At 36.7% G+C, this 22267-nt stretch overlaps 4 protein-coding genes and 2 long non-coding RNA genes across 8 annotated transcripts; 4 read left to right on the forward strand and 2 right to left on the reverse strand.

The window, feature by feature from the left end:
- Positions 1–2417: 2417 nt before the first annotated feature.
- LOC110866029 lies at positions 2418–3698 on the reverse strand. The gene has a single exon (XM_022115384.1). It carries the CDS (start codon positions 3696–3698, stop codon positions 2418–2420), a length of 1281 nt encoding a protein of 426 aa, XP_021971076.1.
- Positions 3699–5201: 1503 nt separating this feature from the next.
- Positions 5202–11378, forward strand: LOC118479654. Its single transcript, XM_035974283.1, has 4 exons — positions 5202–5987; positions 9488–9868; positions 10049–10298; positions 10385–11378. Exons 1-4 carry the CDS (start codon positions 5258–5260, stop codon positions 11133–11135), a joined length of 2112 nt encoding a protein of 703 aa, XP_035830176.1. The 5' UTR covers positions 5202–5257; the 3' UTR covers positions 11136–11378.
- On the forward strand, positions 6276–7796 carry LOC110864263. The gene is made up of 2 exons (XM_022113296.2): positions 6276–6493; positions 6582–7796. Exons 1-2 carry the CDS (start codon positions 6301–6303, stop codon positions 7745–7747), a joined length of 1359 nt encoding a protein of 452 aa, XP_021968988.2. The 5' UTR covers positions 6276–6300; the 3' UTR covers positions 7748–7796.
- Positions 11379–11749: 371 nt separating the features above from the next.
- On the forward strand, positions 11750–14070 carry LOC110864261. 2 transcript variants are annotated; one of them, XR_004859805.1, is made up of 4 exons: positions 11750–12393; positions 12434–12480; positions 13375–13765; positions 13846–14070. XR_004859805.1 is itself a non-coding variant. In XM_022113295.2 (3 exons), exons 1-3 carry the CDS (start codon positions 12214–12216, stop codon positions 13616–13618), a joined length of 471 nt encoding a protein of 156 aa, XP_021968987.1. In that variant the 5' UTR covers positions 11750–12213; the 3' UTR covers positions 13619–14070. The 2 variants fall into 2 exon arrangements, 1 of the variants encoding a protein (XP_021968987.1); XM_022113295.2 differs by having other exon boundaries at positions 13375–14070.
- Positions 13822–14855, reverse strand: LOC110864262. Its single transcript, XR_002549772.2, has 2 exons — positions 14503–14855; positions 13822–14346 (listed from the first exon to the last, which is right to left on the reverse strand). It is a non-coding gene; the product is annotated as an uncharacterized LOC110864262 (long non-coding RNA).
- Positions 14856–17157: 2302 nt separating this feature from the next.
- Positions 17158–19136, forward strand: LOC110864260. 2 transcript variants are annotated; one of them, XR_002549770.2, is made up of 4 exons: positions 17158–17357; positions 17629–17747; positions 17856–17952; positions 18249–19136. It is a non-coding gene; the product is annotated as an uncharacterized LOC110864260 (long non-coding RNA). The 2 variants fall into 2 exon arrangements; XR_004859806.1 differs by having other exon boundaries at positions 17167–17357; positions 17856–19134.
- Positions 19137–22267: the final 3131 nt, after the last annotated feature.

Genomic DNA, 22267 nt, shown 5'->3' on the forward strand with positions numbered 1-22267 from the left:
TGTACGGGTTGAATAAATATAATTTTATATACCGAATAAAAAAGTTATATATTTAAAACCATGTGTATTACACGAGTTGAATAAATGTAATATTGTTTAACAAATAATAAAATAATACATCTTTAAAAAACCTCATTTATTACACGGGTTGAATAAATGTAATTTTATATACCAAATAATAAAAAATTACATCTTTAAAAATATGCGTATTACACGGTTTGAATAAATGTAATTTTATGTACTAAATAATAAAAATATATATATCCTTAAAAAACTCCGTGTATTGTATGAATTGAATAAATCTAATTTTATACATCAAATAATAAAAAGTTATATCTTAAAAAAACCTCATATATTACATGGGTCGAGTAAATGTAATTTTGTATAGTGAAAATAAAAATATTTAATATATTAACACAAAGTTTGGTTTTCGTGATAAAAATAGATTATTCTGTTGTTGCAAAATTTATTAACGAAGTCTCAATAAATTTAACCCTTTATTTAAAACTCCGTAAATATATAAATGATAAATAATATTAGTTAATTTTATTTTAAGTTTCGTAAAACTTGTTTGATACCAAACTAAACAAAATGTTCAAATATATAATTAAGATCAAATTAGATAATTAAGTTTGAATTTGAAGTAAATAGATAAATATAAAAGTAATAATTAATTCAAATAAATAATAGAGTAAATTACGATTTTGGCCCCCGTCGTTATATCACTTTTACCCTTTTGGCCCAAAAAAAATTTTTAACATCTAAGCCCTCAACGTCTTTTTTTCTAACCTTTTTGGCCTCTAACGTTTCTTTTTCTAACCCTTTTGGCCCTTAACATTTAATGGATGAGATTAGTGTTAGGGGCCAAAAGGGTTAGAAAAGAAGACGTTGAGGACTCAGATGTTAAAAATAACATTTAGTGGATGGGGTTAGTGGGTACACCACAATCCAATACGTGGATCGTGGCTACCCTAACGATTTAGGTAACTATGATACATACATACATATATTTAAGTGTGTGTATTTAAGTGTGTGTATATAGAGTAGTTATCCCAATGGCTTTTGTTTAAAAAAAAAAGAAAAATAAATTGATTTTCTATCTTTGTTTTCATTTTTGTTTAGAAAAGCCATGATATAATAATAAAAATAGTATTTTTCTTACTTGTGTTTTAAATTAAACAACATGGTTATATTGTTCGATCATATTTAGTTTTAAACTATTGAATTTATAATTTACTCTAATTAATATTATAAATGAGTAGAAGATTAAACTAAATAATAATTATTCATAAGATATTAAACTAAATAATATTTAGTAGAAGGGTCATCTATAATTAATTAGAAAAGATTAAATTAAAATAATAATTATCTATAAGAGATACCCTAATATGATGACAAGTGTCCACAAAGTAATTTCTTTTATTATATAGTATAGATATAGATCTCCTATACGAATTGTTTAAATTTATATTAAATTTTATTTTATAATTATCTTTTAATTGATATTAATTATCTATACAAAAAATAGATGGTTTCAATGAATGATATGTGTCCTCCTATTGGTTTTCTTATATTATATAGTATAGATAGATTAGTATAAATTTGTTGTTGATCAATTATTTTTATTTTATTTTATTTTTGAAAATATTGGTAAAAATTTGTTGTTGATCAATTATTTTTATTTTTGAATTTTGAATTAGGTCGAATGTATAGTTTGTTCTGAAAGCATTCTGTGAGTATAATTCAGTTAAGATGAATCGACGGGCAGTTTATCGGACAGGTGGTTCCCAATATATAGGGTTCCAGTTACTATATAATAATCTGTGGTTTAATACTTTATTATAACGATCTGTGGTTTACTTACTGGTTTAGGTTTTCCATTTTGAGGCAATGATTGAACAAAATGCTTTCGAGGAGGAGGAGGATACTCCAAGCCAAATGGGTATCACTCAACTTATTGACGCTACCATTAATGATGCTAGAGATAACAAGGTAACTTTTACTTTGATTATAAACATGTCTCATTACTTTTTGATTACTTGTTACTTGATGCTATGGTTTCTTCTACAGAACACCCTGGTTATGAAAATGGAGTCTGTTATCAACCTCATGAGAGAAGTGGAATGTAAAGAGAAAACTGCGGAGCAAGCAAAAGAAGAAGCGGCGCAGAGTAGCTTAGATATTCTTGTGAAGTTGGATGAATGTAAAAAGGCACTCCAACATGCAGAGGAAACAAAAGACAATGTTTGTGACTACTATACTTGCGTGCGGCTGTTTTACTTTACTTTATCACTTTGTTTATTATTTTTTTTTAACAGCAAAACCACTTTATATATGAATATAAAGAGCCAGCAAGAAGCTGGGAAACAACCAACAAAAGAAAACGAGCATGAAAACAAAACAACCAGGACAAAACATTAAACTAGACTACTGACGTCAAACAACCTCCAATTGTTCCAAGCAGGATTCTTGAGATTAGAGCGGTTGCAAATCCAAAGAAAGGCGTCTTCTTTCACAAACTCGACCGTCTTCATAATAGGAATGAAGCTGTCTTCGAACACTTTAGCGTTTCGCGCACTCCAAATCCTCCAAACAGTAGCAATGACAATGGCGTGCACCAATTTTTTCCATACCTTCCCTCCTGGAGCCCCTTTAATGTAACTTATCAACTCGGCCAAAGTATCGCAAGAAACCGGGAACTGAATCCGAATCCATGAGAGCACGTTCCACCAAATACTTTTCGCCCACAGACAATTAAGAAAAATGTGATCTGAATCTTCATCGGCTAAACCGCACCGGGGGCATAACACATCGGACAAAGTAACACCCCTATGAGCTAAGCCGATCCTGGACGCGATTTTCCCGAGAAGAGCTCTCCACAGAAGATGATTGGCTTTGGGAGGGGCCCAACTTAACCACTCGAAACCCGGTATGCAGCCCGAGTCGGTCCCCAGAGCTTTTTCCAAATCAAATCGCACCTGTTTGACCGTGAAGGTATCATCCGAGTTAGACCTCCACTTCCATAAACCGTTACTCGCTACCAGATTCTGATGTATGTCGATGCCCATCTTTTTAAGTTCCGGGTCCATACAACCAATATCCTTCCAAACCCCGGGAATAGAATTTGAAACCGGAATAAGCTGATTCGTCGAGTTGTACTTATGGACCGAGCCGATAACTTGAGCCCAAAGGTGATTCGGGTTCGCTTTGAATCTCCACCACCATTTAGTCAACATTGCCAGATTGAAATCTCTAATTCTTCCCACCCCGAGACCACCGGACTTCTTCGATCGCTGTATGGAATCCCATTTAACCCATCTCATTTTTTTCCTCGTGTCCGAAATACCCCACACGAAATCCCGTCTGATTTTATCAATCTTATTTAAGACGCATTTCGGAGCCAAGAACAACGATAGATAATATGCTGGAATGCTCCCCAAGACTGACTTGGCTAAAGTTAATCTGCCCGCAAACGACAAGTGTCTCGCTTTCCATTTGGAAAGTCTAGCACTGACCCTTTCAACAACAGGATTCCAAAATTTTGCCCTCTTCATATTTGCCCCAATTGGAACTCCCAGATACAAGAACGGTAACGACCCAGCCTCGCAATTCAACCGGGAAGCCAACCGAGCCACTTCCGCATTATGGACCCCAACCCCGAAAAGTTTGCATTTCCTATGATTTATCTTCAGCCCCATAACCAGACTTAACCACCTCAGGAGTCTGGAAACCCCGAAAAGTTTGCCTTTCCTATGTTTATTTTAATGGGTGTACATATTCAGACACCTTTTTCCCTAAATCCACACCCTTCTATACGCTTCGTATAGGGCTATACGAAGCGTATAGGGTTGCTTTTCCCGACCAACTTCTGCACCTCGTACAACGTCACATCAGTCAACTTATACGGGGAGTCTAGGCCTGTACGAGGGGCCAATACGAAGGCCCTTAGACGCCTCGTATAGACCTATACGAGGCGTCTTGGACTGACCGATTTGACTATGAAGGGACTATGTCTGACATGACTTAAAGGCATACGGGGAGTAAAGACCTATACGAGGCGTCTTTAGTTCCCATAAAATGCAACCTACAGTGCGTTCTTGGTCCACATCCGAGGTTTCAACAAACAAACACTCACATTCTGTTTGTTTTTTTATTTGTGTTTGCGTTATTATCATCCCGGAGTGTTGAAATGTCATCATATTGGAACGGCAACTATATCTTCGGGCAATATTCTAGCGAAAACTGGGGGCACGAAAGCGTTCCGGTAACAGTTATTAGCGTAAATGTTATAATTACTTGTTGTTTTCGTTTATTATTTACTAATGATGATACGGTTGTCTATTTTGGAGGAGTCTGGCATTCCCGATTCTAATGAGCAAGAGGAGGTTGTGTCTAGTATACAAGGAAAACAAAACAGCCCGTTTCTAGATTTGAACAAGCATCCTCCTGTTGATGAAACAGCCCGTGTAGATGACTCATACCATGCTAGTGGATACGGAGGAGACGGTGGATACGGAGGAGACGGTGGATACGGAGGACACGGTGGATACGGAGGAGACGGTGGATACGGAGGAGACGGTGGATACGGAGGAGACCGTGGATACGGAGGAGACCGTGGATACGGAGGAGACGGTGGATACGGAGGAGACGGTGGATATGGTGGATACGGTGGATACGGGGGATACGGTGGATACGGAGGAGACGGTGATCATCAGCAATTCATTTCCCCGGGCACTCCTTATGTTCATCAAAACAATTCGGACGTTGGAGGATATGGTGGTTATGGTGGATATGGTAGATATGGTGGTGAAGCACCTCCCATTCTGGACAGTCTGTACTTAAAAAAGACGGTATAAATTACTATTTTATTATTAATATTTTATTATTATTATTATTATTATTATTATTATTAATATTGTCGATGTTACAGGTTTTCAACTCCTTAGATGAACTAAAGAAACGGATACAAGAAATAGCAAATGCGGATGGTTTCGTTATTGTCACCCGTCGATCAAAGAAAATCGGGGGAAGAACCGGGAGGGTATGGCTTGAATGTGATCGTGGTGGTGAGCACCAGAGTACAGCAACACTTAGAAAAGCTGGAAGCAAAAAAACCGGTTGCCCGTTTTACCTGCTGGCTGTCCGAAACCACCCGTATGAAACCTGGGAGATAAAAGACGGAACAATTGAACATAACCACGAACTTTGTGAGGACCTGTCGGCCCACGCGTTTGTGCGAAGGTTTACTCCAAGCGAAATGAAACTGATCGAGCAGCTGACAGCTCAAAACATGGAGCCGCGCAAAATATTTCAAACGATAAGGAAGCAGGACCCCGACAGGTTTCATGTTCAGAAAGACGTTCAAAACGTTGTAGCGAAGATTAGAGCCGAACAAAGACAAGGATTGACTCCCATGCAGTCACTAGAAAATGTGCTGATGAAGAACGACTTTATTTACGAGATCCGGGAAGAACCCGGAACAGAGATCGTAACAGAGATCTTCTTTCTTCATCGGGACTCGAGAGTCTTGTGGCGTGCATTCCCCCACGTCATGATGATCGATGCAACGTACAAGACAAACATATACAATATGCCCTTTATCCAGATTGTTGGTATGACGCCTACCAACAAATCGTTTATTATCGCGCATGCCGTTGTTAGTAAAGAACGGGGTGATAACTTTGTGTGGGTGCTTGAGAGGGTTAAGGCAATGTTGGATGAATGTATGGAGCCACGTGTGATTTTAACGGATAGAGACCTAGCCCTTATGGGCGCGTGTGCTAAAGTATTTCCAGACGCCTCCAGGCTTCTTTGCAGGTGGCACATACAACAGAATGTTATGAAGCACTGCAAGGGTGCCTTCACAGACGACGACTGGAAGAAATTTTTGTCATTCTGGGGTTCATTGATTGAGTCTCCATCCATACCCATCTACGACTACCACTTGCGCAACATGCGAAAGCGACTTGTGGAGTGCAAACGTTCTAGTAAGTTTTTCTAATAACATACGACTCACCTATGCAAATTTTATTAAATTATTTTTACTTTTTAGGAGTCTTCAAATACGTGTACGATAACTGGCTAAAAGACTATAAGGAGATGTTTGTCTTTGCGTGGACTGATAAGAGGCGCAACTTTGGTAATCGTACTACAAACAGAGTTGAGAGCCAACATGCCAACTTAAAGAGATACGTCGAAGATAGGAGCTCGCTGGACCGTATAGTTGGTTGTGTCCGGGATATAGTTGAGACACAGTTCGGTGAAATAAGGAAGACTTTTCGAGAAAGCATCGAAAAAACAATGAAACACCACAAACACCCGATGTTTCAACACCTACTTGGAAAAGTATCCCACAAAGCCCTTGACTTGTTGCATGGAGAGGCAATTAGGAGGCTAGATGTCTTGGAGCGCTTTAATTCATCATGTGGTTGCCAAATGTGGCACAGCTGTGGGTTGCCCTGTGCTTGTAGGATAGAAAAGTACATGCGTGAAGGTAATAATTGTTGAACGTCGTACAACACTTGTGTGATATATTTCCTTTCCTTCATTTTACCTAAACAATATTGTTTTTAACCGTGCAGAGCGTCCGATTCAACTCGAAGACATAGACGTCTTCTGGCGGAAACTTAACTTCCAAAGTTGTAAATTGATAGACGACTCCCTTGACGTGGTCGAAGAGCTAGATGTTGTTAGACAACAATTACAGTCGCACCCTCCAGCTCAGCAAAAAAGCCTGCTTTCAAAGATTAAAGCGGTGTTGACTCCAACGAAATCTACCAAGAAACCACCGGTTGTCCAACAAAATACTCGTGGCCGACCAACAACAAAGCAGGTACAAGAAAGGTTGGACGAGGCCTCTCGTATAGATGAAGAATTGAGGAGAAGCTCCTTCGGTGATGCAAACACGTGCTTTGAAGGTTCACGACAAAGTAAGTACGATAAACCTCGCCACAGCTCGTACGTTCCGTCTCAAGCCTCACAACAGTCGGTTATAAGGTCCCAAAAACCCAAAGCGACCCTAAGCCGTTCAAAGAGTTCTAAGAAGAAAGAGACACGAGATGATCACGGTTTTCCTTTAATCATTGGGGACGAGTACGTGGGAATCATCGAACGGTTTAAGTCTGACATTCCGCCAGTGTTCCATCCGTACGTCTCGTGCATACGAGATGTGATGCCGGACGGTCATTGTGGGTTTCGGTCTGTGGCTGTGGGCTTAGGGATGGATCAGAGTTCATGGGGGCGTATTAGAAGGGACCTTGTCCAAGAAATGGATCAGAACGAATCGATCTGGTTCCCAATATTTGAAGCATGGGCTGCAGGTTATTTTTACACGCATCGTCAGGGCCTAATTTGGGATTCAGTGGCCGGTTGTGGGGAGAATCACTGGATGGACTTCCCCTTTGCAGGACTTCTTATTGCACAAACGTACGGTATCGGGGTGCACCTGTTAACGACAACCATGGGTGCGAGTTCCACTTACTTCCCAATACTAAGTCCTCCGGCTAATCAACAACCATTATTCATAACGCTTACACATGTTAACGAGAACCACTTCATACATGTTAAGCTGGAAGGGGATTATCCTATGCCACCAGCACACGGGCTATGGTTGACCCACCGAAGACCCCACACAGAACAATGGGAAGATATGTACTTGCCACGTCTAGAATGGTATACATCGATAATGAATCCTCGACCAAGATCAAACCCCAGTCTTAATTACATAGATAGTTACACGGAAGAATGATTTTTGTAATTAATAGTATTTTTTTGGAATTAATAGAATTTTTTTGTAATTATTAGTATTTTTTTGTAATTAATAGAATTTTTTTTGTAATTATTAGTATTTTTTTGTAATTATTAGTATTTTTTTGTAATTAATAGTATTTTTTTTGGAATTAATAGTGTAACTTTGTAATTAATAGTATTTTTTTTGTAATTAATAATATTTTTTTGGAATTAATAGTATTTTTTTAAATTTTTCTACAAAAAAAAACTATACGCTTCGTATAGGACTAGACCCCTCGTATAATATTGCAGAAAAGACCATTTAGCCCCTGATAGGCCCCCAATATAGGCTTATTCCAGGGGCTCAAAGGTAATTTTACTCCAACCAGACGCCTCGTACAGACCTGTACGGGGCGTCTATTTGAGCGGGATTTTGAAAATTCAATTTTTGAATTTCTGAAATTCAAAATTTGAATTTTTTGAAAGTAGACGCTTCGTACAGACCTGTACGGGGCGTCTCTTTGAGCGGTTTAAATTTGAATTTTGAATTTGAATTTTGAAAATCTTTTTAGTTAATTACTATTTTACCCCTGATATGCCCCCAGTATAGCCACTTAGCAGGGGCTAAAAGGTAATTTCAAAATTGTACGACTCGTACAGACCTGTACGAGGAGTACAGTTGAGGCGGTTACTTTTTCCCATTTCTTTTTTTAATTAATAAAATGTATTATGAAATTACCATTATGCCCCTGTTTACCCCTTAGTATAGCCTTTTTTCAGGGGCAAAATGGTAATTAACCATTCCAGAAATATCTTTTTGGAATGGTTAATTACCATTTTGCCCCTGATAAAAGGCTATACTAAGGGTAAAACAGGGGCAAAAATGTCATTTAGCAAAAAGCATAGACGCCTCGTATAGGTCTATACGAGGCGTCTAGGCTTCGTATAACACAGGGGGGGGGCCTAGACGACACAGATCACACACACAAACAAAAACACACACATATACGGTGCATTCTGATCTATACGCCTCGTACGTATTTCAACCGTATTTTTGAAGAATCGAAGCATCACCGGTACGTATTTCATCCCGTAGTTAAGTATTTTTGTCTCGTTTATGCCTTTAGACCGTAGGTTTGCCCTAAAAGTTGAATTTGGTTGGGTTTTGGGGGTTTGATGTTGATGATGATGAAGAACTTGTGGAACAGGACGCTGAGTATAGCCCTATACGAGGGCTATACGAGGGTCTGTTTTTTTTTTTTTTATTAATTATATTATTATTATTATTTATTAATTATTATTAAATATTATTATTATTTATTAATTATATTATTAAATATTATTATTATTATTATTATTATTTATTAATTATTATTATTAAAAACATTATTATTAATATTATTATTATTTATTTATTTATTTATTTATTTATTTATTTATTTATTTATTTATATTATTATTATTATTATTAATTATTGTTATTGTTATTAATATTATTATTTATTATTTATTATTTATTTATTTATATTATTATTATTATTAATTATTGTTATTGTTATTAATATTATTATTTATTATTTATTATTTATTTATTTATATTATTATTATTATTAATTATTGTTATTGTTATTAATATTATTATTTATTATTTATTATTTATTATTATTAATTATTGTTATTGTTATTAATATTATTATTTATTATTTATTATTTATTATTTATTATTTATTAATATTATTATTATTGTATACGTATACAGTATTTATTATGGAGGACGATCTGATGCCGGGCGATGACATTCACATAGAGCCGGTTCAGCAGGGTCCACGACGGAGACAGCGACCGCCTGTGGATACGTTGCAGGGGCATCCCTATCTAGAGTTTCCCGACGGCACTGACGCCGCCCGTCATTGCCAGAAGCTTAGGAGGATGCACGTTGGATCGCATGCATCGATCGACTGGGATGCGATGGAGGAGATTGCTGAGACGCCGAGAGTGCGTCGGTTTATACCTATCGATTCGCCGTCGCATCGTCTTTTTGATTTGGCGCACACGCCGACCTACAGGGAGCTGCTGGTCGAGTTCATTTCGTCATTCACATTTCACCCTCCTGGGGAGCCAGTGCCGATTCCGTACCCAGGTGAATGTTATTGATATTTATTTATTTATTTATTAATATTATTTATTTATTTATTTATTTATTTATTTATTTATATTATTATTATTATTATTAATTATTGTTATTGTTATTAATATTATTATTATTATTTATTATTTATTATTTATTATTATATTGTTTTATTTATGATTCCGTACCCAGGTGCTCCCCCTCCGCCTGAGGTTTCTTTCAGGCTTGCTGGCGTTCAGCGTTCGATGACGCTAGCAGAGTTTGCGGTGCGCTGTGGTTTATACATGCAGGAGGAGATCGAGACTGAGATCTACACAGCGGGGCTAGTGGTGGTTGAAAAACCCACTCTTGTTGGGTTTTGGCAGGTGATTGCGGGGGCGGATCATTGGGAGCATGACAAGTCGAAGGGGAGGGTGTCGTTTGTTAGCGACCCACTATACAGGTATGTACGTTTATTATTGCAATTATTGTGATTATATGCACTGTTTATTAATCTCTGTTTTTGTATTTCGCTAACACTATCTGCAGGTATCTGCACCATTTGCTCGCCACTTCTATATCAGCGCGCGGCTACAGCCGTGAGTGGTGTACGACCACAGATCTTTTTTTCCTATATTGTTTGTTGTATAGGAGGCCGTGCGCGCTAGCACACGGTCTAGCCCAGTACTTCGCCTCCGGCCATCACCGGCAGGAGCGCGGATTTTTGTATGGCGGGGCGTACGTGACCGTCATTGCCCGTTCATTAGGCCTCGTACCACATCAGGACCCACATCTACGGACGCCGGCCATCATGCCGACGCGGATGGGTATGCAGTCGCTATGGGGGATGAGGGTTATCAAGAGGTTCCCGGTTGGCCCGCGGTTTAAAAACCGCGAGGGGGGCGTATGGAGAGAGGAGGCCCTACCAGAGCATTTCGAGGACGTTCATCCTCCTGCAGATCCTGCTGATGTAGTGCCCGTGGAGGACCCTCCGGAGGATCTAGACGGTGCAGCGGCGCCACAGCCACCGCCACCTGCCGGGGCACCTCAGTTTCCACGTCACGTTATTCGAGGTGGTGCCCCAGGAGCTGCGCTACATCCGGATGTACGAGCCAGGCTTGACAGGCTCGACGATTTGGTAGGTTGGTTGGTACGGGCGGAGCAGGATAGACGAGAGAGAGAGGGATTACCCCCGATACCGCTTCCACCGGTTCGAGCACCACATCAGCAGCAGCAGCCGCAGCAGCAGCACCAGCCGCAGCAGCAGCATCAGGATTCAGATTCGGATTTGGATGCATAGACCTGTTGTTGTTTTTATTGTTATTGTGGATGTACAAACTTATCTTCTATATTTTTGTTATGGATGTAAACAGTTATCTTATATATGTCATATTTATGTTTGTTTTCAGTTATTCGGTTACTCAATGATTGTTCTCTTAAATTTAGATAATACGGAAACAATATAACCCCTGAATATAATACGGAAACAATATTTGAAAGAAATAAAATTTTAATCGAAAGAATAATATTTAAAAAAGTAAAATGTTAAAAACAATATAATATATTTAAAGAGCCGATTTTTAAAATAGTTGATTTAATCGACGCTGAAACAAAAAAAATTTTTAAACTTTTTATAGTGTAAAAAACAAAAAAAAAACAAAACTTTTTTAAAAATAAAAAAAAAACGATTTTTAAAGGCAAATAGTTAATTTTTAAAAAACAACAACTTTTTATAATGTAAAAAAGAAAAAAAAAACTTTTTTTAAAACCTAAAAAAATTTCATCAAAAAAACACATCTTCAAAAACCATCCAAAAAACCAACCCAAAACCCACCAAAACACCCCTCATTTCAGCCAAAAAAAAATACCAAACAGAGACGCCTCGTATAGCCCCATACCCTGCGTATAGGGTTCCTTAAACAACGTGCCTGACACCCTCTGTACACCCATCGAATTCAGTGCATGGACGCCTCGTATAGGTCTATACGAGGCGTCTAGGTTTGCAAAAGTGTGGATTTAGGCGCAGTGGGTGTCCGGATAGTTTCCCCCATTTTAATTATAGCTTTATCTGCAGCTTGTCAGAAAACTCTATCTACATAAAGCTATTTTAGCTACGAAAATGGAGGTGTTTCAACTTCATTCATCACGTTTGTTGGATGATGGGGATACATTTTTCCAACTTCTTGACCAGGTATCTAGGCACTTTGCTTTGTTGATCCAACTTATGACACAAGCCCTAATAGTCAAACGACCATTTGGTGGAACCTCAAACGCCCGTTTGAAAAGGGTGTAGGATTAGCAAACCACCCCTGTTGTTGATCAATATTTGTTGCATTGGGGTCACACGTATACTATATATTGATTTGTTTTTATATTAGATGAGTAGATCCCTGAATACGAGATTGACTTCAGCTTCGATGAGCAATGAGTTGGCAATAAAAAAGAAGCAAGAAAACGAAGCTTTTGCTGAAGCAGCACTTGCATGCGAAAAAATCCAGATGAATAAGGTGGAACAAGAGGTTAAGAGTTTGAAACAACAAGTAGTGGAGATTTCCAAGGTAGCAATGCAAACTATATATGGTCTCCTTTTTGTTACAGTTGCTAGAGTTTCTCATAGATGGTGGCCAAGTACTCGATACGTTACAGTAAGTTGAAAAACTCCCTTGCAAGTTTGAACATTACAGTGGCAAAGCTGGATAGAGCGTTGGTTTGGTTGGGTAGTTTTTAAAGTGGCTTTGTTTTATAAAAAAAAAGGATAACCTTTTAAAACAAGTAATCAAATCTCATCGTTGTCTGATTGTTGCAAAACTGTGTCCTCTTGTTATGCATATAACTAAGTAACCATTAAGGTTTCAATATTGTAATTTTTATGAATTTTTTTATAAAAAAAATGATATAAAAGAAACTTGGTTACTGTTATAGACTTATTTTACAAGAACCAAGCTTCATAACTATGGAATAGTATGAAATTTTAGTCTATTTTGCAGTTAAATAATTAAAACTAGATTAATGAAACATTTTCTAAAAAACTCAGCTCTGCTAATTTTCTTTGAACACCAAATGTTACCCCTACTTTACACTAATAATCCTAAATTATTCTTCTTTGCCCAGATATGAACTTTAAACTTCCTCTCTAAGAGAGGCACGTATTTTTTTTTTCAATAAGTATGCATAAAAGTACATTTTAGGAATATTAATCCTAAATCTTTTTATCTACACTAGTATATTTCAAAAAAATTTACACTAATCTCATTCTATTTGTAAACAAGATTACCTTTTTGTAAGTTATTCTCTCAACTTTGCATCAATCAGTTTTAATTATGGAACCAAGAAACGGCCAATCTCTTTTGTGAGCTTGATTCTATATATTTGAGCCGGGGGTTTCTTTGGGAGGATAAAGGAAATATTTGCTCAGACTTTTTCATTATGAGTGGGATATGTTTGGTTGTTTGATTGATTATAATTATCGAGAAAGTACAACAATAGCTGCCTAGCTAACATAAATAAAAATGTAGCTGATGTAATTCTTAAAAATGCAGTGCAGAGCTATCCAATAAACGTCATAATGTGAACAAGATAAAGGAGGAGGTGGACCAGGGAAGCGCACTAGGTGGATTAGTGTCCATCTTAGTTGCTTCTTTCAAATTGGAGGGCAGTAAGAATGTAGTTATTGCAGAAGAGGCGGGACAGGCAATCTTAACTGATCATGCTTTTGCTGATTCGCAGTCAACCATTGAACGTATTGATTTTGTGGCAACTAGGGAGCTGGAGAACAATATATAGTGTGCTAAAAGTATTAAGAAAGTGAAGATAAAAAAGAATTTGCTTGGAAATCAAAAAGGCATCAAGAAAGTGAAGATAAAAGGTCTTCAAGCTGTATCAAAAAGGAAAGCAATTGCCGAAGGAGATACTTCTGATGACCTAGTCATGGTAACACTTATAATCCTTTTGATAATGATAATTGTTATTTATTTTCACCTATTCTAGTTTTCTAAGGGTCACTCTTCCAGTCCAGAGATTCAACTGATAAGAGTAATTTCTCCAAATGCTGAGAATCCCGATTAGTTTTTAATTGGTGGGGCTCAAGGGGTTAAAGATCAAAAGTTTCCATGTGTTAACGTGTCGATGACTGATAGGCCCTTTACTTGAAATGTTTAGTTTGGAAATGACTCATTTACCATGTCTTTTTTGTGTGACATTTTTAATCGACTTGTCTATTTTAGAGATTTTCCCTATGTAAGTTCCAAGATTCTTTACTTTGGATATGCACCACTCAGCTCACAACTATGTATGTGCATACAATTAAAAGTTTAAATTTTTCGTAATATTTGTACACTCAAAATACTATAAGTTTTAAGGTATGTATGCACATCCCCACAAAAATCTTGTGCCTTTGTTGTGTTTTAAATAGCTAAGAAATTATTACATGTGTTGGACTGATCAAATTTCACAAGGTTTACCATACCAAGCGCATCAGATTCAAGATAATCACATGCACAATCAGTATACATCTGCAAATTTTAAAAACAAAATTGCTGAAAGTTCGTATGTCATCATTCAAATCCATATATATATATATATATATATATATATATATATATATATCACCTTACAAAACATTTGTCTCTACAACTTATAGAGAAAGATGGTTAACATCTACAACTTACATCTTAATTCCTAGCTGAGCTATTCAATTGTTAATGATCATCATGTGAGCAAATAAGAAACATGGTGCACCTCCATATGATATAGATTCGCGCCTTTTGTTCCCGGATTTGCTTTGAACATCTCACCAGTGACCAGTGTTTTAATGTTTTAAGGGTTGATGAATTTGCAGCTGCCATGATTCAGAATACCAGATCGAGCAGCACTTTTCTATGAGTGCATGCATATACACATTAACTTGAATCTCTCTCTCTCTCTCTCTCTCTCTCTCTCTCTCTCTCTTTATATATAGGACGACCTAACAACTTCTCTAGAGGTTAAAGCAATTTACAACTTTTAATGCAAACGGTACATGACATGTTAGCGTTTCTGGTTCGTTTATTTCTGTGATATTGTAGGAGGGGTCCATATGATAAGGGTAAAGTTAATTAGTGGCCTGTCGTCTATTTGAACAAATGACAAAAGAAATTAATAAAAATATGACATGTCATTTTAGTTTCTATCCTACTAGTCAAAGGGACCATTCATAAATCAACTTACATGGCACATGATGTGTCAGTATGAATAATTGGTCAAACAACCAACATTGTTTCTTTGTTTATATGAATTACTGCAAGCCTTCAACTTGCACTATGCATGCAGTGAGTGAGTGTTCTATAGAGGTGCGGGTTGAGTTAGAATTTTGGAAATATACCTAATCAAAATGCAATTTTAAATTAATATAGAAAAAGAATATATGGTGTTACACTGTTATTTCCTTCTTTGTGTGCACTTGAAAAGCAAAACGAAATGAAATGAAATGAAATGTATTGGAGTGTCGTTTAGGTTTTAGTTCCCCTCATTTTATCGTTCTCTTGTCGTTTTATATGACAAATGTAAAAACAACTAGTGTTTTATGTCTAGCGTATATTGATTACATGACATTCAAATGAATAATACTGAAACATATATAATTTTTCATGTTATGGCCGGTTTGCATGCATGAACCTAGCTCTGGATAGATTACCTACCTAACAAGGAAATCAAGCAGTGTTTGATTGCGTATAATTTCAAACGTTCACGTGAAGTCGAAAATGACCTGCGTAAAGTGTCGGGTTTACATGACCATCTTGGTGTTTAACCCACATGCCAAACCCTTGTCCTGGTGTTGTTGGTGAAGCAAGGCCATAGAAATGTAATCATTACCTTATCCACAAAGATATTAGAAAAGACAATTTTTTTGTCCAACAAGATTCTTGTGCTTTTGTTTGCAATAATACATATCGATTCGATAACGTTACATATATATGCATACATGAATCTTGGCTTATGTTTTTGTACTTAAGCCTTATAATTTTAAAACTAAATATGTGTTCTAGTTGTGCGATATTAGTATTTTAATGACAAATCAATAAGCGACTGTGACGTTGTTGTGGAGTCTGTTTCTAACGTGGCGAACGCAGGCCACAAGCAACCACACAATAGCGATGTGGATGGGGTTTGTCAATGATGTCCAGATTTAAAGTCCGGGTAGGCGGACCAGGAAGCGGACGACTTGGTGGGCTCCACCGGTACTCATTCAAACAGCTATAACTAAAAAACAAATTTCAATTTCAAAATTATCGTAACACAAAAAAACACTAATTTTCTAAAGAGTTAAATGCAATTTGCCTCTGGTTTAGGGGCGTTTGCAATTTGCCTCTTATGATTGCAATGTGCCCCCTTGTGCTTGCAAAATGTAGGCGTATACACCCATTTTTCAAACGGGCGTTAGTTTGATCGTTTGACTTCGGGTGAAAAGACCAAACTACCATTTTTTTCTCGCAGCTGTAGCTGTGTGGTTTTATTATTATCACAACCACCCACCACCACCGTCATCATCACCACCACCCCTTTTTATTGTCCCATACTAGTTTATAAACTCGTGTATTACACGGATTAAATATAACACTACGTGAAAAATGACCTACGGCCACACTTTTTCCAAAACCGGTCTGCCACACTTTTGAAAAAATGTGTGGCTAAAAGTCATTTATTATATTTTAAAACACCTTTAGTCACACATTTTAGTATTAATGTGACTATTGTATAACACTTCAAAACCTTTAGCCACACTTTTCGGAAAAAAAATGTGACATTTACTAGTCAGTTTAGCCACAACTCGAAAAATGTAGCTAAATATGACCTACTGCCATGATATTTGTGTAATTTTTTTAATTCATGTGACGAAAACACATCTTTTCAAAACCTTTAGTCATATTTTCAATAAAAAACAAGACAATAGCTAGTCACAATAAAAAAATGTAACCAAACATTACCAACTGCTATAGTAAATTTTTAATGATGTGGCTAAAATATAATACATATGAGCACTGATCAAAGAGCAGTTTTTGTTAGCCACTTATAAGTTTTATGTGTTGCTAAAACTTACAAATGGTCTCGAAATAAAACATATGACTATTAGACCATAGGTAATGGTTAATGCCCACTAAGGGGCATTTTTCACCACATCATCATCATAATGCCCTTTTAAAAAAGGTGTAATGGTTAATGCCCATTTCATTTATTACTTTCCATTATTTTTCTTCTCTTTGGGCATTATTATAGAAATGCCCCTCACTCTTCATGCCCCTATAATGCCCATGAGTAATGGTGTAAGGGCATTATCAAAATCTTTCATGCCCTTATAAAGCCCCATTACATATGGTCTTATTGGCATATGGTCACAGCTTCGTGACCCTCCACCTCCTTGTTGCAACCCTAATCCATCATCTGCTGCCATACGTTCAACTTTCAGCGCTTATCCAACTGTGAGAAAATTTTGATAATATCAAATTTCCACAGTTCATCAACCTCGATTGAAGCTCGTCTTGGTTTGGTAGGTGATTTACACCAAAATTTTGAGAAAATTAGGTTATATAAATCTTATAACAAAAATTTCTGGTTATGAATTTAGTTCTGTTCGTATGTGGTTATGTCGGCTTTTCTGAATTTAGTTTGGCCTGGTCGAATTACTTTGAAGTTTGAAAAATAGGGCTTGATTAATTGGCTCACTGTTGATATGATCTTATTTGTTTTAGACTACAAAAAATTATGTAATTTTATGTATACCATGTTATTTATTGATACTGCCTTCTTTGCCCTTTCAGCCGTTTATGCCATCATTCTCCATTGAGGCACTCAAGCAGCTTTCTTTGCCCCTTCAAATGTACTTTCTCTCTCCGATGAGAAAGAAGATATAAAGAAGGCTATAAGACCGTGGGAGATGGTACTTGCTACATAATTGGAACCCCTATTTTGATAATTACGTGTGCCATAATTAGAATTATGCACCTGGCTTACTGTTCTGTGCGTGTGCTATCTTTGTGATGTGCAGAAAGATGAAGAGGTGGAATTCTTTAGGGAAAATTTGCTGGCACTCAAGCAGTACGAGCTGTCAAGGCAGAAACAATTGAAGAACTCGAAAGTTGCAGGTTGATGTTTTCTTTTCGGCAATTTGGCTCCTTTTCACTTGTATGTGTGTTTGTTGTTTTTACTTGTTCCACTCGATTTCCATTCCTTCATGTGCCCTTCTTGTATACACGCACTTCAGAAAACAAGCCAATTATTACTAACAAGCCAATTATTACTGTGTATTCATTATGAGTGCTATACTTTTATATAAAATCTGAATCAACTCATATCAGCATGAAATTTTCAATTTCGTTGTTACCTATATGCTATATAAAATCGGAGAATTAATATTGTGTTGTGTTTTATTTTCATGTAGCTTCAGGTTCTTGTTAGACACTTAGACATCTATGTTGTTGGAGGGATTTGATGGTAAATAACTTACTCTGTAGATAAAGGGATTTTCGGGTGGTTGGTGGCGTGTTGGGTAACAAATCTAAACGGGTCTGGGTTATCCGAGCAGTTCTTTGGTTCAGGACAAAATTGTTTAGGTCGAGTTGACCCAAAACACTTATTTTGTTGAAAAATATGGGTGTGAAATGGTGAAAATGTGTTTGAAAGTATAGTTTCAGTCCAATACTTTTTTAAGAAACAAACTTTTAAATCAAGTTGGTATTTTGTATTAAAGGAAACAATTTTTTTTTACTAAAAGTAGCTTTTTTAAATGCAATTAATCATTTGATGAAGCTGCAAATTATAACTTTATTTCAGCGACATGGGGTGAGGTTACGGCTGGTGAGTTAAATATGTTGAGGGAGGGGTAGGATTATTGGTATGAAGTTGCTGGTTAGTATGAATCTTTTAAGCATGGGTTCCGTTTGGTTTGGTTTTAGTTTCCAGCAGTTTAGTTTCGGAATAAACCATAAACACCCTAGTGGGTATAGTTAGTTGTATTTTGTTGCAGGTTAGATGTGCTAATAGGTTGCTGATTGGGGCTGCTATGGGGAGAATAGAGGCCAAGACGACTAGGAAGCTGAAGAGAAGATTAATGTCTTGTTTTTATGAGTTTGGTTTATTTTTTTATTATTGTTTCTTTGTTTGGTTTCTTTTAAGAGGTTAATGGTTCTGGTTCTACCCCTCTTGTAAGGTAAAAGGAATGTACCATATGGACCAATGTTTTATGAATGGGTCGATTTGGGTTATTTTTTCTGTAACGGTTCAAATGTATTCTTTGTACTTTATGAATGTGTCGGTTTGGGTTATTATTTCTCCAACGGTTCAAATGGATTCTTTGTTCAGCGTGAATTATTTTAAGATCTTAATCAATTCAAAAGGTGTACAATAGTCCAGTTGACTTTAAAAAGTCAATAATGTGCATTCAAGGTAGTAGAATGCAGTTGACGTTGAAAAGATAAGAATATTATAACTTTGACAAACTTTGGTGTTACTGGTGTTTTGATTTGCTCATAATGTTTGTATAAATTTGGTGGTTGGCATCAATTTTCATTGACTTTATTAGAAGTCAAATATAATACTTTTGAATATGAAATCAAACATGACAGAAGTTAATGATGTTAGATGTCCCCACATATGAATTTTCAGTATGTACATGTTGGGTCGACATTCAAGAGTAGGGTTGTTCAAAAACGCCATGCTCGGGCTTGCTCGAAGTTCGCTCGACTTGGGCCTTGTTCGAAGTTTGCTCGAAAAAGCTCAAAATCAACTCGGTTTAAATGATCCGAGCCGCTCAGCTCGGTTTGTAAATGAGTTGAGCCCCAACATACGTAGGTTCGATTCGTGGCTCGCTCGTTTGGTTCGTTTGGCTCGTTTAAATTAAACCCCGTATATATAACTTATAACCTAAAACTTTAATATATTATTAAGCAGTGGTGTTTAATTAATAATATGGTTGCCATTAAAAAAATAGTAATATGGTTATTTTTTAATCAAAAGAAATAGATTGTTAAGCTATAGTTTTAATTTGTAATGAATATTTAAAAAAATATAGATTGAGATAATCTACTTTCTTCTCTTGATCTTTTTATAGTTTGCACAATGTTAGTTTTCTATCACCCTAAATACCATATTATTAATTGTTTTTTGGTTTTGGTTTATCATTATGTGTAAAAATATCAAAAATATAATTTATTTTAAAATAAACAAGCCGGCTCGATATGCCATGACCTGCTAAGAAACAAGCCGGCTCGAATCGAATTAGTTTTTAAATGAGCCAAGCTCCACTCTAGTTTGGTTCAATCGACTAGTCTCGTTTACAACTCTAAGCCACTTAGAGGTGCACAGAAAACCCAAACCCGGGAAAAAAACTCGGACCGAGTATTAAAAAAGAACTGGGTATTTTAAACCCGACCCTACCGGTAGGGTAGGGTCCGGGTATGGTATTTCAGCTAAGTCCTGAACCCGAACCCGGGTTTTTTATACCCGATTTATAACCGGGTTTTAGGAATACCCGCACCTTGTTTTACGAATACCCGATATTGGGTTTTAGGAATGTATGCACTTTCATTATTCTAGTTCCTCGTAACATGTAATCTTGTTAAATTAAAGTATCATGTTACTGAAGTTCATGTTTATAAACCCAAAAATGAAGTTGGAAACAAAAAAATGGGCCTTAATGGATCACAGTGGTCAATAGTAGACCATACATGTCTTAATGAACAATATTCGGCCTTAATGGGTCACAATGTAGAAGAATATATTATACATGTCTTGAAGGACTATATTGGGCCTTAATGGATCACAATGGACAATAGTACATCATGCATATTTTAGTGGACCATGTTGGGCCTAAATGGACAATAGTTGATCATGTATGTCTTAATGGATCATATTGGACCTTAATGGATCATAATTGGCACCGGTAGATCATACATGTATTAATGGACCATATTGGACCTTAATGGGCCACAATGTCTAACAATAAGATCATACATGTCTTAATGGATCATGTTGGGCCCTAATGTATCACAATGAATAATAATAGATCATACATGTCTTAATGGGTTATGTTGGGCCTGATGCAAACTGTACCGTAACTTTGCATTCTTCTACACATTTAATCATACCCATTTTCTCATAGTCTGGTTTGTTTTTTTACGACCATTTTTTGTCGAAACTATAAACCAAACCATACTGTACAGTTCGAAAATTCTAAATTTACCTACTTGAACTTTATAAAAAAGCGTCTGCGTAACTAATCCGTTAACCAATTTTTGGTCGAAATCATAAACCAAACCTTACTATACGGTTGGAAATTTCTAAATTTACCAATTGGAACTTAATAAAAATCATCTGCGTAACTAATCCGTTAACCAGTTTAGATGATTTTATGGTTTCAAACCGAAGTATAAACAATAATAATAATTGTTAATGCCCAATTATCTTGAGATTTTTTTTTTTATTTTACTTAGATTATCTATTACTTATCCAATTTAGGGATGAGCATTTGGTATCAAATCCCAATCCCGTCCCGATACCGTCCCGATCCTGAAAATACCGTACCGAAATTTTTCGGTACCGGAAACGGTATCCACTTTTTTGGCATTTTCGGTATCGGTATTTTTGAGATCAGTACCGGTTTGATACGGTACGGTACCGGTAGAATACCGAATTTTACCTTCAAATACTGATACCATACCAATACCGTACCGTACCGATATATTTCGGTATCAATATCGTTACCTAGTTTTGGCGAAATTCAGAATCAGGATTTGCTCATCCCTGATCCAATTTCAATAAACTTTCAATTTCATCCAAAAATATTCAAGTTTCCCACACTCACCAAAATCATCCCCGCCCAAATTTTCCCAATTTTCTCAAAAACCCAAATTCCCCCTAATCCTCAAAACCTGAATTCAGCATCCCTCTCCGACATCCCTCTCTCTGTCTCACTATCAATCACCAGCAATAAGCATCGATCATTAGAGATCTTCGTGACCTACAGCTTCAAGCGACGGTGTTGCTCAAGCGATAAGAACCCTCTCTTGAATTCTATTTGTTAGTCTTGTTCTTCGATTGAAACCTATGCATAATTTCGTAATCTACACTAGTGTTAGGGTTTCAATCTGCAAAAATCGACTCCATTTACTGTACAACATCTTTCTTTCTCCTGTAGGATCGCGTGCTGACCCGAACGAGTCAATCGGAGGTGTTCTAATCCGTTTCAGGTGCGGAATAACAAGAAACGGACACGAAAAACAGCTTGTTCTACTAAATCTTGCCTTGTATATTGATTTCACACTGATTACAAGTCAATCGGCACTTCGGCAGCAATTCGGTACCGGAACAAGACGTGTTTCAAATGATTTCGTTCTTGGGGTATATATAGATCTCAGATTTCGCTCATATGGACATGATGTCCATAAAAGCGAAATCACTATC

The sequence above is a fragment of the Helianthus annuus genome, chromosome 6 (assembly GCF_002127325.2).
Source record: "Helianthus annuus cultivar XRQ/B chromosome 6, HanXRQr2.0-SUNRISE, whole genome shotgun sequence".
Lineage (NCBI taxonomy): Eukaryota > Viridiplantae > Streptophyta > Magnoliopsida > Asterales > Asteraceae > Helianthus > Helianthus annuus.

Coding starts and splice junctions, on each gene's coding strand:
- LOC110866029 (XM_022115384.1), bottom strand. CDS start 3,698: ATGGGGCTGAAGATAAATCATAGGAAATGCAAACTTTTCGGGGTTGGG.
- LOC118479654 (XM_035974283.1), top strand. CDS start 5,258: ATGAAACTGATCGAGCAGCTGACAGCTCAAAACATGGAGCCGCGCAAA. Junction 5,988..9,487: donor TGTGGAGTGCAAACGTTCTA/GTAAGTTTTTCT, acceptor ATACGTATACAG/TATTTATTATGGAGGACGAT. Junction 10,299..10,384: donor GTTAGCGACCCACTATACAG/GTATGTACGTTT, acceptor CACTATCTGCAG/GTATCTGCACCATTTGCTCG.
- LOC110864263 (XM_022113296.2), top strand. CDS start 6,301: ATGAAACACCACAAACACCCGATGTTTCAACACCTACTTGGAAAAGTA. Junction 6,494..6,581: donor AGAAAAGTACATGCGTGAAG/GTAATAATTGTT, acceptor TTAACCGTGCAG/AGCGTCCGATTCAACTCGAA.
- LOC110864261 (XM_022113295.2), top strand. CDS start 12,214: ATGAGTAGATCCCTGAATACGAGATTGACTTCAGCTTCGATGAGCAAT. Junction 12,394..12,433: donor AAGTAGTGGAGATTTCCAAG/GTAGCAATGCAA, acceptor TTTTTGTTACAG/TTGCTAGAGTTTCTCATAGA. Junction 12,481..13,374: donor CAAGTACTCGATACGTTACA/GTAAGTTGAAAA, acceptor TTAAAAATGCAG/TGCAGAGCTATCCAATAAAC.